We start from the raw sequence: 15904 nt of genomic DNA on the forward strand, positions 1-15904 counted from the left end.
CTAAAAAGAATGCTAATGTATAACAGCCAATGATGAAATAGATCAAAATACTTGCTCCTTTCTGCTGTATCTGTGCTGTGACTGCAGTAAGGCAGTATCTTACCACTTGGCTGGAAGTCTTTCACCGTGATCTGTACTTACTTTCATTGTATGACAGTAAACCTTGAAATGTTTCCTAATATATATGTTTTAATATAATCTGGGTCCATATTCAAATAATACCGTAATGCTTCACATGTAATATAAGGACCTTATGACAGTACATTTCACATTTACAGATGCTATAAATATTCAATACACTGTTACTTTATTGCTTAATGGCCAATCATATTTTAGATCAATTACAAATATGGAAAATAATATCACATTTTACCTTCATTTATTTCATTTCTTGTTAAAATTTTTCAACTTTTATTTTAGATACAGGGGTACATGTGCAGATTCGTTACATGGGAATATTGCATGATGCTGAGGTTTGGAGTATGAATCCCATCACCCAGGTAGTGAGCATAGTACCCAAAAGGTACCTTTTTAACCATCTCCCCTCCACCCTCTAGTGGTCCACAGTGTCTATTGTTCCCATATTTATGTCCATGTGTGCTCTGACACTTCATTTATTTATGTAGATCCAAGTTTCTGACCTATAACATATTGCTTCCCACTTAAAAATTTCCTTTGACAAGGTGGCCAACTAGAAGCAGCTAGTGTGCATGGCTCCCACTGAGAGGAACGGAAGGGGTGAGTAAATACAGCACCTTCAACTGAAACATCCAGGTACATGCACTGGGACTAATCAAGGAAACAACTTGACCCACGGAGAATGGAGAAAAGCAAGCCCACCCAGGAGCGACACGGAGCCAGGGCAACCTCCCCTGCCCAGGTAAGCCATGAGTGAATGTGCAACCTTCTGGTCAGGAGATCCCCTTGTGAACCCACTCCACCAGGGCCTTCACTCTGACACACAGAGCTATGTGGAGTCTCAGCAGAGCAGCCACTCAGGCACATGCAGAGACCTGGAAACCATAGATACTCGGGCTTTCTGGGCTTCCTGGCAAAAGCAGGAGGTTAGACCCCCATAAATACTCCTAGGAAAGAGGCTGAATCCAGGGGGTTGAGCAGTGACAGTCCACAGGCCCCACCTCATGGCACCTCATAGAATAAGACCCACTGGCTTAGAATTCCAGCCAGCCACCAGTAGCAGTAGGGGACAGAGCTCCTAGGGGGAGGGGCAGGCTACCATCTTTGCTGTCCGGGTACCTTAGCCATTCCAGCCTTCCGACTTTGGAGGCTCCAAGCTGACCAGGGGTGGAAGAGATTCCCCAGAACAGCACAGCCGCTCTATGAAAATGTGGCCAGACTGCTTTTTCAAGCGGGTCCCCAATCCCATTTTTCCTCATTGGGCAGGCTCTCCCAACTGGGGCCACCAGTCACCCTGCCCCCCTCCCCCTCACCCCCGCCCCCACCCGCCTAGTGTTCTCCAGTGGACAGAAATTTGAAAACTCCCTGGGATGGAGCTCCCAGAGGGAGGGATGAGCCGCCATCTTTGCTGTTTGGGTGACTTAGCTGTTCCAGCCTTCAGGTTTTGGGGTGTCTGAGGCAACCAGGTGCTGAAGTGGACCCCCAGCACAGCACAGCTGCTCTACAAAAACGTGGCCAGCCTGTTTTTTTAAGTGGGTCCCAAATCCTGTTCCTCCTCACTGAGTGGGACCTCCCAATCAGGGTCTCCAGCCACCTCCTACAGGTGCATTTGGGCTGGCAGCAGGTTGGTACCTCCCTGAGACAGACCTCCCAGACGGAGGGGCAGGCCACCATCTTTGCTGTTTTGCAGCCTTCACTGATGATACTTCCAGATACCGGAAAATCCGAGGTGACAAGGCACTGGAGCAGGCCCTTGGAAAACTGCGGCAGTCCTATGAAAAAGTGGCCAGATTGTTATATGGGTGCGCGTTCCCGTATCTCCTCCCAGGCAGATCCTCTATGCCTGGGCTTCCAGCCACTTCCTGCCAGAGCTATCGAGCCAGTAGCAGCTGGCCAACTCCCTGGACAGAGCCTCCAGGCTCAACTGAAAGCTTCTCTGCCACTGCCTCTGCAGTGGAACTGCCCTTGCTAACCTTGGACTAATGAAGGAGAAGAGACCCTCAACATTGGACCAAATGGATCTGTTAGACCTCTACAGAACTCTCCACCCCAGAACAATAGCATATACATTCTTCTCATCACCACGTGGCACATACTCTATAATTGACCACATAATTGGACATAAAACAATTCTCAACAAATGCAAAAGAACCAAAATAATACCAAACATACTCTCAGACCACAGTGAAATAAAAATAGAAGTCAAAACTAAGAAAATCACTCAAAACCATGCAACTACATGGAAGTTAAACAACATGCTCCTGAATGACTTTTGGGTAAATAATGAAATTAAGGCAGAAATCAGGAAGTTCTTTGAAACTAATTAGAACAAAGATACAACATACCAGAATCTCTGGGACACAGCTAAGGCAGTGTTAAGAGGGAAATTCATAGCACTAAATGTTTACATCAAAAAGTTAGAAAGATCTTAAATTAACAATCTACATTACAACGGAAAGAATTAGAGAAGCAATAACAAATCGATCCCCAAACTAGCAGAATACAAGAAATAACTGGCTAGCCATATGCGGAAGATTGAAACTGGACCCCTTCCTTACATCATATACAAAAATTAACTCAAGATGGATTAAAGACTTAAATGTAAACCCTAAACTATAAAAACCCCAGAAGAAAACCTAGGCAATACCATTCAGGACATAGGCATGGGCAAAGATTTCATGATAAAGACACCAGAAACAATTGCAACAAAAGCAGAAATTGACAAATGGGAACAAATTTAACTAAAGAGCTTCTGCGCAGCAAAATAAACTATCTGCGCAGCAAAATAAACTATCAACAGAGTAAACAGACAATCTACAGAACGGGAGAAAATATTTGCAAGCTATGCATCTGACAAAGGTCTACTCTTCAGTTTCTATAAGGAATTTAAAGGAATTTACAGGAGAAAAACAAACAACCCCATTAAAAGTGGGCAAAAGACATGAACAGACACTTTCCAAAAGAAGACATACATGCAGCCAACAAGCATATGGAAAAAGCTCAGTATCTCTGATCATTAGAGAAATGCAAATCAAAACCACAACGAGATACCATCTCACATCAGTCAGAATGACTATTATTGAAAAGTCAAAAATAACAGATGCTGGTGAGGTTGCAGAGAAAAGGGAATGCTTGCTTATACATTGTTGGTGGGAGTGTAAATTAGTTCAACCATTGTGGAAAACAGTATGGTGATTCCTCAAAGAGCAAAAAGAGGAACTCCCATTCAACCCAGCAATCCCATTACTGGGTATATACCCAAAGGAATATAAATAATTCTACCATAAAGATACACGCACATGAATGTTCACTGCAGCACTATTCACAATAGCATAGACATGGAATCAACCTAAATTCCCATCAATGGTAGACTGGATAAATAAAAGGTGGTACATATACACCATGGAAAACCATGAAGCCATAAACAAGAATGAGATCATGTCTTTTGCAGGAATGTGGATGGAGCTGCAGACCACTATCCTTAGCAAACTAACACAGGAACAGAAAACCAAATACCGCATGTTCTCATTTATAAGTGGGAGCTAAATGTTGAGAACGTATGAACACAAAGAAGAAAACAATACACACTGGGGTCTACTTGAGGGTGTAGGGTGAGAGAGGGGAGAGGAGCAGAAAAGATAACTGCTGGGTACTGGGCTTAATACCTGGGTGATGAAATAATCTGAACAACAAACCCCTGTTAAATGAGTTTACCTATGTAACAAACCTTCACATGTACCCCTGAACCCAAAATAAAACTTAAAAAAAATTCCTCTGATATTTATCATAGGTTAATCCTGCTGGCAATGAATTTTGTCAGTTTATGTTTTCCTGAAAAAAAATCTTTATTTCTCCTTCCATTGGATATTTCCACTGGAAAATTCTAAATTAACATTTTTCTTTAAACAATTTAAAGGTGTCACCTTATTGGTTTTTAGCTGTGTGGTCCTCACAAGAAGCCTGCTCTAATTCTTATCTTTGTTTTCCCATAGTAAGGTGTTTTTTTCTTCTCATTGCCTTCAAAGTTTTCTCATTGTCTGGTTTTCAGCAGTTCAAATACTATATATCTAGGTGTGGGTTGGTTTGTTTGTTTGTCCTGCTTGGTGTTCTCTGAGCTTCTTGGGTCTGTGGTTTGGTGTCTGCTACTATTTTTGAAAATATTATGGCCATTATGTTCTTCCAAATTTTCTTCAGCTCCATTCTGTCTTTCTTTTCCTCTGGAATTAAAATTACACATATATTGCATCATTTGATGTTGACTTACAGCTCTTGGACTCTCTGTTCTGTTTTCTTCATACACTTTTCTCTTTGTGTTTCAATTTGGATAATTTCTATTGACCTATCTTCGAGTTCACTGATTTCTTTCCTTGACTGTGTCAAGTCTACTGATGAACTCATTGAAGGCATTCTTTATTTCTGTTACGCTCTTTTTATTTATTGTATTTCACTGGATTCTTTCTTATGGGGCTTCTGGAGGAAAAGCCTGCAAAAGGGTAGAAACCCCACCACGTTTGTAGCACCTCCCCCAGGAACTTCACAACCTTACACTAGCCCACACTTGGCCCTTAGCAATTCATTGAAAGTTCTAGTTAAATTTCCTACTAGTTTATACGGCATTCAGCTGGCATCTGCTCCAGGTAAGCAAATGTTTGTGTTGTGTTTTCCCCTGAAGGTGCCTGTCTCTCTCAAGATTTTATAATACAATAGTTGCTTGTTCCATGACTTCAGTCTTCTGATGGTTTCTAATGGGTTTAATTTCCAACTTGTCCAGTTTTTTTCTTGTTGTAAGAATGGCAGTAATGTCGTTTCAGCTTTATATGACTCCAAGCTGAAACTGGAAGTCCTATAAAATTTTTTTGAAATTTATTACTGCCCCACAAATCCCTTTTATCACCCCATGCCTTAAGTCATCTCAATACTCCTTAGGTGCTAAACCTTTGAAACCTTGGATATCTTCCATGCAGTAGCACTAACTCCTACACTGAAAGCCGCTGTTACTTTGGGAGCTCACCCCTAGCACCACACCTTCTGAAGCTGTGGTTTTGCACATACTTAGGAACATTGACACCACAGTTGGCCAACAGTCAGTATGGTACAGATAGTCTGTGTTTGGTCTCCATAAGTGGTGTTTGTAGGCAGGGAACATGGTAGAGTTTACGGTGAGCTCCCCCATGGGGGCTGCCTTCTTGGAAAAGTATCCATTACATACAGAGAAGGAAGCTGCCTTGCTTGTTTTAACAAAGGGTTCAGGGATTAGAGGTGTTGGCCTTCACTAGGCAGGATTCCTGGAGTAGGAGTGTTTAGATCTGAGCTATAGGGATCTGTGGTATTTACAGAAGCTTAAGTGCCCCCTCAGTTTATGGCATGGGGCAAGGCAGATAAGTGATCTCCTAAGAGATACAACTGTGGGACAGAGGTAAAAATTTGGGATAGAGCCATCCTCTTCTGAAGGATATCACTGGAGAGAATGGGGAAGTCAGAGAGGTACAGTAAACTACTGGGAAATACCACTGGAGAAGATGGGGGAGATGTCAGGGTGATATATATCCCTCTAGGTAAATAATCCTCGTGGTTATGAGTGAGTTCAGGGTAATACAGTCCACATGTGGGTGTTACCACTGGGGGAGAGAGGGGAGAAGTCAAGATGGTAAAGTTCCAGCCCTGAGTGCTACCACAGGGAGATGGAAGGAGAAGTCAAGGTGACGGAGAAGCAAACAACCTCTGAGAATCTTAGGGACATGTCCACTATTCATCGAGCATTGACTGATTGCATGCATTGTTCTAAATGCTTTACATCTATTAACTAATTTATTTCTCTGAGATATCTGAACTTTAAGGCACAGCTGATCTGGGCTAGAAAGGAATACACCCAAGTTTTTTTCTAATACTTGTATATTATTTCATTTTTACATTTAAATCTCTGATCCATATGGAGTTTGTTCTCGTGTATGGTGTAAGGTGTATATCCAATTTAATCTGTTTCTAAATGGCCATGTCTAGTGGGTTGTTGTCTCCCTAAAAGATGTGTCCCCAGAACCTGGGAAAAGGATCTTTGCAAATGTAATGAACTTAAGGATCTTGAGATGACATCATCCTGGATTAAGCCAGTGGGCCCTAAATCCAATAATAAGTGTTCTTATAACAGACAGAAGAGGAAAAAGAAACAGAGAGGGTGATGTAAAGACAGAGGCAGAGATTGGAGTGCTGCGTGTACAAATCAAGGAATGGCAAAGATCGCCGGAGCTACCAGAAGCTAGGAGAGGCATAGAATAGGAGAGAGGCATAGAATAGGACAGAGGCATAGAATAGATTCTCCCCCAGAGCCTCTAAAAGGAAACAGCTCTGATGACAACCTGATTTTTGGCTTCTAGCCTCCAGAGCTGTGAGAGAATAAATTTCTGTTGTTTTAAGCCACCCAGTTTGTGGTAATTTGTTACTGCAATCCTAGGAAACAACACCATTTATGTAAAAGTTCATCTTTGCCTCTCATGATTTGAGATGCCATTTCAATAATATACAAAAATTTATTCTGTATTTGGATCTATTTCTGGACCTTTTACTCTATTTCACTGGTTTGTGTACTCATGTGACATAACCACATAGTTTTAATTATAGAGGCTTTATAGTATGTTTTAATACCTGGTGGGGTTAATCACCATCATTACGTTTTTTGGGGAGTGGCTTATAGCTATTCCTTTATGTTTATTTTCCCTTATAAATCTTAGGCAATTTGGTTTCTGAGTTGATGCATTTAACTATTATGCTATGCTAACTTTCCAGGATATTTATTAGAAAAAAGTCAGGGAAAGGGGTGAGTGACCATTCATTGAGTTTTGGGAGATTGAATGATTGGTCCCAATTTTTCCCTCCTCCCTGTGTCCATACCCTTTCCCCCTTGACTTTGTGCTTGCTCATGTGATTTGCTTTGCTTAATGGCATATGGGTAGAAGTAATATGTCATTTCTGAGGCTAGGCCTTACAAGGCTTTGCCTGTACTGGCTTGCCTTCTTGCCCCTTTGCACCACTATAAGAGGATACACAGGTAATTGCTGCCTTCCAGTCTCAGTTCCAGAATGGGAGACATGTAGAGCATAGTTTCCCCAGCTGCAGTGCCAACAGTGGGGCCCAACTTAGATTAGACAAACCTCAGTCAGTTCTCTAGATGCTGGAGAATAAATTTGGCACTTACCCAACCGATAAATAATTGCAGGGAATGGAAAAATTCTATCATGTTGGAGTTTTCTGTCACTATTTAAAATGTATTATTGAGTGAAAAAATCAAGTTGCAGAGAATTGAGCATAATATAATCTCACTTTTGTGAAACATCCAAAAAGAATGTATGTGTGTAATATAGGAGAAGTGTGTGTGTGTGCATGTGTGTGTATTACAAACATGAAAATAAGAGTGAAATTATTCATACATGACGGTTTGCACTGGTGATCTGTAGGGAGGATTGCAGGTATTAGTGAAGGTAGAATAAAAGGATGAGGGAGGGAGGAACCAAGATGGCCGAATAGAAACAGCTCCTGTCTACAGCGCCCAGCGTGAGCGACGCAGAAGACAGGTGATTTCTGCATTTCCATCTGAGGTACCGTGTTCATCTCACTAGGGAGTGCCAGACAGTGGGCGCAGGTCAGTGGGTGAGCGCACCATGCCCCAGCCGAAAGCAGGAACGAGGCATTGCCTCACTCGGGAAGTGCAAGGGGTCAGGGAGTTCCCTTTCCAGGGCTGACAGATGGCACCTGGAAAATCGGGCCACTCCCACCCGAATACTGTGCTTTTCCGACGGGCTTAGGAAACGGTGCACCAGGAGATTATACCCGCACCTGGCTCAGAGGGTCCTACGCCCACGGAGTCTCGCTGATTGCTAGCACAGCAGTCTGAGATCAAACAGCAAGGCGGCAGCGAGGCTGGGGGAGGGGCGCCCGCCATTGCCCAGGCTCGCTTAGGTAAACAAAGCAGCTGGGAAGCTCGAACTGGGTGGAGCCCACCACAGCTCAAGGAGGCCTGCCTGCCTCTGTAGGCTCCACCTCTGGGGGCAGGGCACAGACAAACAAAAAGACAGCAGTAACCTCTGCAGACTTAAATGTCCCTGTCTGACAGCTTTGAGGAGAGCAGTGGTTCTCCCAGCACGCAGCTGGAGATCTGAGAACGGGCAGACTGCCTCCTCAAGTGGGTCCCTGACCCCTGACCCCTGAGCAGCCTAACTGGGAGGCACCCCCCAGCAGGGGCAGACTGACACCTCACACGGCCGGCCGGGTACTCCAACAGACCTGCAGCTGAGGGTCCTGTCTGTTAGAAGGAAAACTAACAAACGGAAAGGACATCCACACCAAAAACCCATCAGTACATCACCATCATCAAAGACCGAAAGTAGATAAAACCACAAAGATGGGGAAAAAACAGAGCAGAAAAACTGGAAACTCTAAAAAGCAGAGTACCTCTCCTCCTCCAAAGGAACGCAGTTCCTCACCAGCAATGGAGCAAAGCTGGACGGAGAATGACTTTGACGAGCTGAGAGAAGAAGGCTTCAGATGATCAAATTACTCCGAGCTATGGGAGGATATTCAAACCAAAGGCAAAGAAGTTGAAAACTTTGAAAAAAATTTAGAAGAATGTGTAACTAGAATAACCAATACAGAGAAGTGCTTAAAGGAGCTGATGGAGCTGAAAACCAAGGCTCGAGAACTATGTGAAGAATGCAGAAACCTCAGGAGCCGATGCGATCAAATGGAAGAAAGGGTATCAGCAATGGAAGATGAAATGAATGAAATGAAGCGAGAAGGGAAGTTTAGAGAAAGAAGAATAAAAAGAAATGAGCAAAGCCTCCAAGAAATGTGGGACTATGTGAAAAGACCAAATCTACGTCTGATTGGTGTACCTGAAAGTGACGGAGAGAATGGAACCAAGTTGGAAAACACTCTGCAGGATATTATCCAGAAGAACTTCCCCAATCTAGCAAGGCAGGCCAACATTCAGATTCAGGAAATACAGAGAACGCCACAAAGATACTCCTCGAGAAGAGCAACTCCAAGACACATAACTGTCAGATTCACCAAAGTTGAAATGAAGGAAAAAATGTTAAGGGCAGCCAGAGAGAAAGGTCGGGTTACCCTCAAAGGGAAGCCCATCAGACTAACAGCGGATCTCTCAGCAGAAACCCTACAAGCCAGAAGAGAGTGGGGGCCAATATTCAACATTCTTAAAGAAAAGAATTTTCAACCTAGAATTTCATATCCAGCCAAACTAAGCTTCATAAGTGAAGGAGAAATAAAATACTTTACAGACAAGCAAATGCTGACAGATTTTTGTCACCACCAGGCCTGCCCTAAAAGAGCTCCTGAAGGAAGCACTAAACATGGAAAGGCACAACCGGTACCAGCCACTGCAAAATCATGCCAAAATGTAAAGACCATCGAGACTAGGAAGAGACTGCATCAACTAACGAGCAAAATAACCAGTTAACATCATAATGACAGGATCAAATTCACACATAACAATATTAACTTTAAATGTAAATGGACTAAATGCTCCAATTAAAAGACACAGACTGGCGAATTGGATAAAGAGTCAAGACCCATCAGTGTGCTGTATTCAGGAAACCCATCTCACATGCAGAGACACACATAGGTTCAAAATAAAAGGATGGAGGAAGATCTACCAAGCAAATGGAAAACAAAAAAAGGCAGGGGTTGCAATCCTAGTCTCTGATAAAACGGACTTTAAACCAAAAAGATCAAAAGAGACAAAGAAGGCCATTACATAATGGTAAAGGGATCAATTCAACAAGAAGAGCTAACTATCCTAAATATACATGCACCCAATACAGGAGCACCCAGATTCATAAAGCAAGTCCTGAGTAACCTACAAAGAGACTTAGACTCCCACACATTGATAATGGGAGACTTTAACACCCCACTGTCAACATTAGACAGATCAACGAGACAGAAAGTCAACAAGGATACCCAGGAATTGAACTCAGCTCTGCACCAAGCGGACCTAATAGACATCTACAGAACTCTCCACTCCAAATCAACAGAATATACATTTTTTTCAGCACCACACCACACCTATTCCAAAATTGACCACATACTTGGAAGTAAAGCTCTCCTCAGTAAATGTAAAAGAACAGAAATTATAACAAACTATCTCTCAGATCACAGTGCAATCAAGCTAGAACTCAGGATTAAGAATCTCACTCAAAACCGCTCAACTACATGGAAACTGAACAACCTGCTCCTGAATGACTACTGGGTACATAACGAAATGAAGGCAGAAATAAAGATGTTCTTTGAAACCAACGAGAACCAAGACACAACATACCAGAATCTCTGGGATGCATTCAAAGCAGTGTGTAGAGGGAAATTTATAGCACTAAATGCCCACAAGAGAAAACAGGAAAGATCCAAAATTGACACCCTAACATCACAATTAAAAGAACTAGAAAAGCAAGAGCAAACACATTCAAAAGCTAGCAGAAGGCAAGAAATAACTAAAATCAGAGCAGAACTGAAGGAAATAGAGACACAAAAAACCCTTCAAAAAATTAATGAATCCAGGAGCTGGTTTTTTGAAAGGATCAACAAAATTGATAGACCGCTAGCAAGATTAATAAAGAAAAAAAGAGAGAAGAATCAAATAGATGCAATAAAAAATGATAAAGGGGATATCACTACCGATCCCACAGAAATACAAACTACCACCAGAGACTACTACAACACCTCTATGCAAATAAACTAGAAAATCTGGAATAAATGGCCTTATACAAAAATCAATTCAAGATGGATTAAAGACTTAAATGTTAGACCTAAAACCATAAAAACCCTAGAAGAAAACCTAGGCATTACCATTCAGGACATAGGCATGGGCAAGGACTTCATGTCTAAAACACCAAAAGCAATGGCAACGAAAGCCAAAATTGACAAATGGGATCTAATTAAACTAAAGAGCTTCTGCACAGCAAAAGAAACTACCATCAGAGTGAACAGGCAACCTACAAAATGGGAGAAAATTGTCACAACCTACTCATCTGACAAAGGGCTAATATCCAGAATGTACAATGAACTCAAACAAATTTACAAGAAAAAAACAAACAACCCCATCAAAAAGTGGGCGAAGGACATGAGCAGACACTTCTCAAAAGAAGACATTTATGTAGCCAAAAAACACATGAAAAAATGCTCACCATCACTGGCCATCAGAGAAATGCAAATCAAAACCACAATGAGATACCATCTCACACCAGTTAGAATGGCGATCATTAAAAAGTCAGGAAACAACAGGTGCTGGAGAGGATGTGGAGGAATAGGAACACTTTTACACTGTTGGTGGGACTGTAAACTAGTTCAACCATTGTGGAAGTCAGTGTGGCGATTCCTCAGGGATCTAGAACTAGAAATTCCATTTGACCCAGCCATCCCATTACAGGGTATATACCCAAAGGACTATAAATTATGCTGCTATAAAGACACATACACACGTATGTTTATTGCGGCATTATTCACAATAGCAAAGACTTGGCACCAACCCAAATGTCCAACAATGATAGACTGGATTAAGAAAATGTGGCACATATACACTATGGAATACTATGCAGCCATAAAAAATGATGAGTTCCTGTCCTTTGTAGGGACATGGATGAAATTGGAAATCATCATTCTCAGTAAACTATTGCAAGAACAAAAAACCAAACACCGCATATTCTCACTCATAGGTGGGAATTGAACAATGAGAACACATGGACACAGGAAGGGGAACATCACACTTCGGGGACTGTTGTGGGGTGGGGGCAGGGGGGAGGGATAGCAATGGGAGATATACCTAATGCTAGATGACGAGTTGGTGGGTGCAGCGCACCAGCATGGCACATGTATACATATGTAACTAACCTGCACATTGTGCACATGTACCATAAAACCTAAAGTATAATAATAATAAATAAATAAATAAATAAATAAATAAAAAGAAATACTTAGAAGAAATAATGGTTTTGGTTATTGTGAATGCTATTTAATAAACATGAGAGTGCAGTTAAAAAAAAAAGAATAAAAGGATGAGGAAGTTGAGCAAATAAAAGGAAGATTAAAAGTACTACATATTAAAATCTAATAAGAATGATACTATTGTGGAATGCTATTCAGTCATAAAAGAATGAAATCGTGTCATTTGTAGCAACATGAATGGAAGTGGAGGTCTTCATGTTAAATGAAATAAGTCGGGCCAGGCGTGGTGGCTCACGCCTGTAATCCCAGCACATTGGGAGGCCGAGGTGGGTGGATTGCCTGAGGCCAGCAGTTCAAGATCAGCCTGACCAATATGGTGAAATGCTGTCTCTACTAAAAATACAAAAATTAGCTGGGCGTGGTGGCGTGCATCTGTAGTCCCAGCTACTTGGGAGGCTGAGGCAGGAGAATTGCTTGAACCTGGAAGGCAGAGGTTGCAGTGAGCCAAGATTGTGCCACTGCACTCCAGCCTGAGTGACAGAGTGACACTCCATCTCAAAAAAAAAAAAAAAAAAAAATGAAATAAGCCAGGCACAGAAAGACAAATATCCCATGTTCTCACTCATGTGTTAGGTAAAAAAGTTGATGTTCTAGAGGTAAAGAGTAGAATTATAGATATCAGAGGCTGGGAAGGATAAGGGGGATAAATAGAGGTTGGTTAATGGATACAAACAAAGAGTTAGATAGGAGTAAGTTCTAGTGTTCAATAGCACAATAAAGTGACTACAGTTAATCATTTACTTTATATTTCAAAATATCAAGAAGAAAAGACTTGCAAGATTCCAAACACAAAGAGAAGATAAATGTTTGAGGTGATGGATATACCAATTACCCTGATTTGATCATTATGTGTTGTATGCATGTATCAAAGTATCACATGTACTCCATAAATATATCCAATTATTATGTACTAGTAATAAGAAAGAATAATAGCATTGTGTTTAGGCTTTCACATGAATGTCTACAGAAAGAAGAGAAAAAGTATTGTGAAATAAAAGCTAGTATGATAGGATTATATTTACACATTTACATAAAAACAGAATCCTATATATATAAAGGAATCAAAATCATGGTTTTATTGTGGAATCTCTTGCTAGAAATACACACTAGGGAACATATTTGACAGGTACAATTATACCATATTACAAAAATATTTAAAACACATACTATACCTTCTGTTGTGCAGTGTATCATGAGACATATTCTCTTGAATTCAGGGTATGTCCATATCAGATATACTAGTTAGTTGTCCTACAACTTAGTTTGTTGACACTATAAAATACTTAAAATTTCACAGAAAACAGGAAAAGCATTTACATAATTTTCCATATTCCTTTTTTATAAGGAGTTTGGAATCAATTTATGTTATAGCGGTTTTTGTGGGAAGTCTTTTCCTAAAGGATTAAACTTGAGCAATTTCTCCTCAGTTGGGTTCTATGAATTCTATGATACCATCTCAGGTCAGGTTCCCTTCTATACACAGAGGCTAAGAAAGGCATCTGGAAGCATATGATTTATGTGTTCTTCATGGTGAACCTGTAAGGGAATAAGAGAAGGATAGGAAAAGAGGAGTCATCACAAGGATGTGGTTTCATGTAGAGTCAAGCTTTGGCCCCATGCGGGGCAGAGGAGTGTGGAGAGGGGGAGGAGCCTCTGGATTGTAAATTTCACTGCAAAGTTGTTCTGCCTTGAGGGAGGAACTTGGGCTCTTGTATCCTTTTATAAATCACTCACTGGCTACTCCCTAGGAGGGCAGTATAACCATCTGCAAGCACGTTGGCACTATGGAAAACCAAAGGCAATGCTCTGGAAAAAGTTACAGGTATAAGCTGTTTGCTACAGCACTTGCATCAGTTAGAAAATGGATGCCCTGGCCAGTCAAGGGGATCAGGGTGAGGCACCAACAGTGTATACTCCACATAATGAGGATGTGCAAATATGGAAAGATGCTGCTCTGATGCATTCTTAGGGCTTCTCCTCTTAACTTGGCTCATGAATATATTCACATGGTTTTTCTGCTGCAGGCATTCTACAGCATACACTTAGATCCAACTTCTCTGAGAAGGCTTTCTCATATTCAAGAAACATATAGATTTTCTTTTAGGTAGGAATACTTGGATGCATATTGAAAGCTGATCTCTGGGTGCAGCCTTTCCCACAGTCACTGCATTTATAAGGTTTAGCTGGAGAATGAGTAATCTGGTACTTATTCAAACTTGACTTGTTGGTGAAGGCCTTGTCACACTCGGTATATACGTAGGGCTTTTCTCCTGTGTGAATTCACTGCTGCTGCTGAAGCTAGTGGTGTGTGTGTGTGTGTGTGAAGGCTTTCCCACAGTCACTGCACTCATAAGGCTTCTCTCCAGTGTAAATTTTCTTTGATATGTAATCAAAACTGACTTGCATGTGAAGGCCTTCTCACACTCAGGACATACATATATGGGATGTATTAGTCCATTCTCATGCTGCTATAAAGAAATACATGAGACTGGGTAATTTATAAAGAAAAGAGGTTTAATTGGCTCACAGTTCTGCAGGCTGTAGAGGAAGCATAATTCTGGCATCAACTCAGCTTCTAAAGAGGCCTTAGGAAACTTTCAATCATGATGGAAGGTGAAGGGGAAGCAGACATGTCTTACATGGCCAGAGCAGGAGGAAGAAACAACAAGTGGGGAGGAGCTACACACTTTTAAACAACCAGATCTCATGAGAACTCACTCACTAGACAGTACCCAGCAGGGATGGTGCTAAACTATTCATGAGAACTCTGCCCCCAATGATCCAATCACCTCCTACCAGGCCCCTCCTCTAACAGTGGGGATTACAATTCAACATGATATTTGGGTGGGGACACAGATCCAAACCAGATCATGGGATTTTGCTCCAATATGAGTTTTCTGATGTGCAAGGAGATGTGATTTTTTGAAGGCCTTCCCACATTTAGTGCATGCATAGGGTCTCTCTCCTGCATGACTTTGTTGATTCTCATGGAGCTGTGAATTGAAAGGATTCCCACAATCACTGCATTCATTGAGTTTTTCCCTAACATGAACTTCTTAATGTGTGATTAAGTTTGACTTATGGTTGAAGGCTTTTTCATGTTCAGTACATACACTGGGTTTCTCTCCAGTGTGAAAATTCAGATGTATGTTGAGGTGAGACTTCTGGGTAAAGGTTTTCCCACAGTTGCCACATTCATAAAGTTTCTCATCTTTGATGTGTAATCAAGACCAATTTGTAAGTAAAGGCCTTTCCACATTCAGTACAGACATAAGCTCTCTACAGTATGAGTCTTCTGGTGTGCAAGGAGATTGGATCTTTTGGTGAAGACCTTCACACATTTTGTGCCTGTAGAGGGTTTTTCTCCTGTGTGGGTTTTCCTATGCTCATGCACTTGGGATTTGGAATGAAAGGCTTTCCCACAGTAACAGCAATCAAAAGGCTTCTCTCCACTATATATTCTCTGATGTGCAATCAAGTGTGTCTTTTGGATGAAGGCCTGCCCACATTCAGTGCATATATAGGGTTTCTCTTCGGTGTGAATTCTCTGTTGCAAAGTGAATATTGACTACTGGGTGAAAGCATTCTCATTTTCTCTGCATTCGTTGGGCTTTTCCCCAGAATGAAAAGTCTGATGTGTGAAGATGTGTGACTTCTGAGGGAAGACTTTTCCACATTCAGTGCCTACATAGGCTATCCTCCCAGTGAGAAATTTTAGATGAAGAATGTGTCCATTCTTCATCCAAATTTGTCACTGAGGACT

At 41.5% G+C, this 15904-nt stretch overlaps 1 protein-coding gene across 1 annotated transcript in view; it reads right to left on the reverse strand.

Moving 5' to 3' along the window:
• Positions 1 to 1532: 1532 nt before the first annotated feature.
• Positions 1533 to 15904, reverse strand: part of LOC129024774 (zinc finger protein 630-like) — a 31472-nt gene continuing 17100 nt past the window's right edge. The window contains exon 4 of the mRNA XM_054471971.2: positions 1533 to 1910. Within this exon, the coding sequence (XP_054327946.1) occupies positions 1576 to 1910 (335 nt within the window). The 3' untranslated portion in view covers positions 1533 to 1575. The remainder of the gene's footprint in view (positions 1911 to 15904) is intronic.

The sequence above is a fragment of the Pongo pygmaeus genome, chromosome X, assembly GCF_028885625.2.
Source record: "Pongo pygmaeus isolate AG05252 chromosome X, NHGRI_mPonPyg2-v2.0_pri, whole genome shotgun sequence".
NCBI classification, from domain to species: Eukaryota; Metazoa; Chordata; class Mammalia; order Primates; family Hominidae; genus Pongo; species Pongo pygmaeus.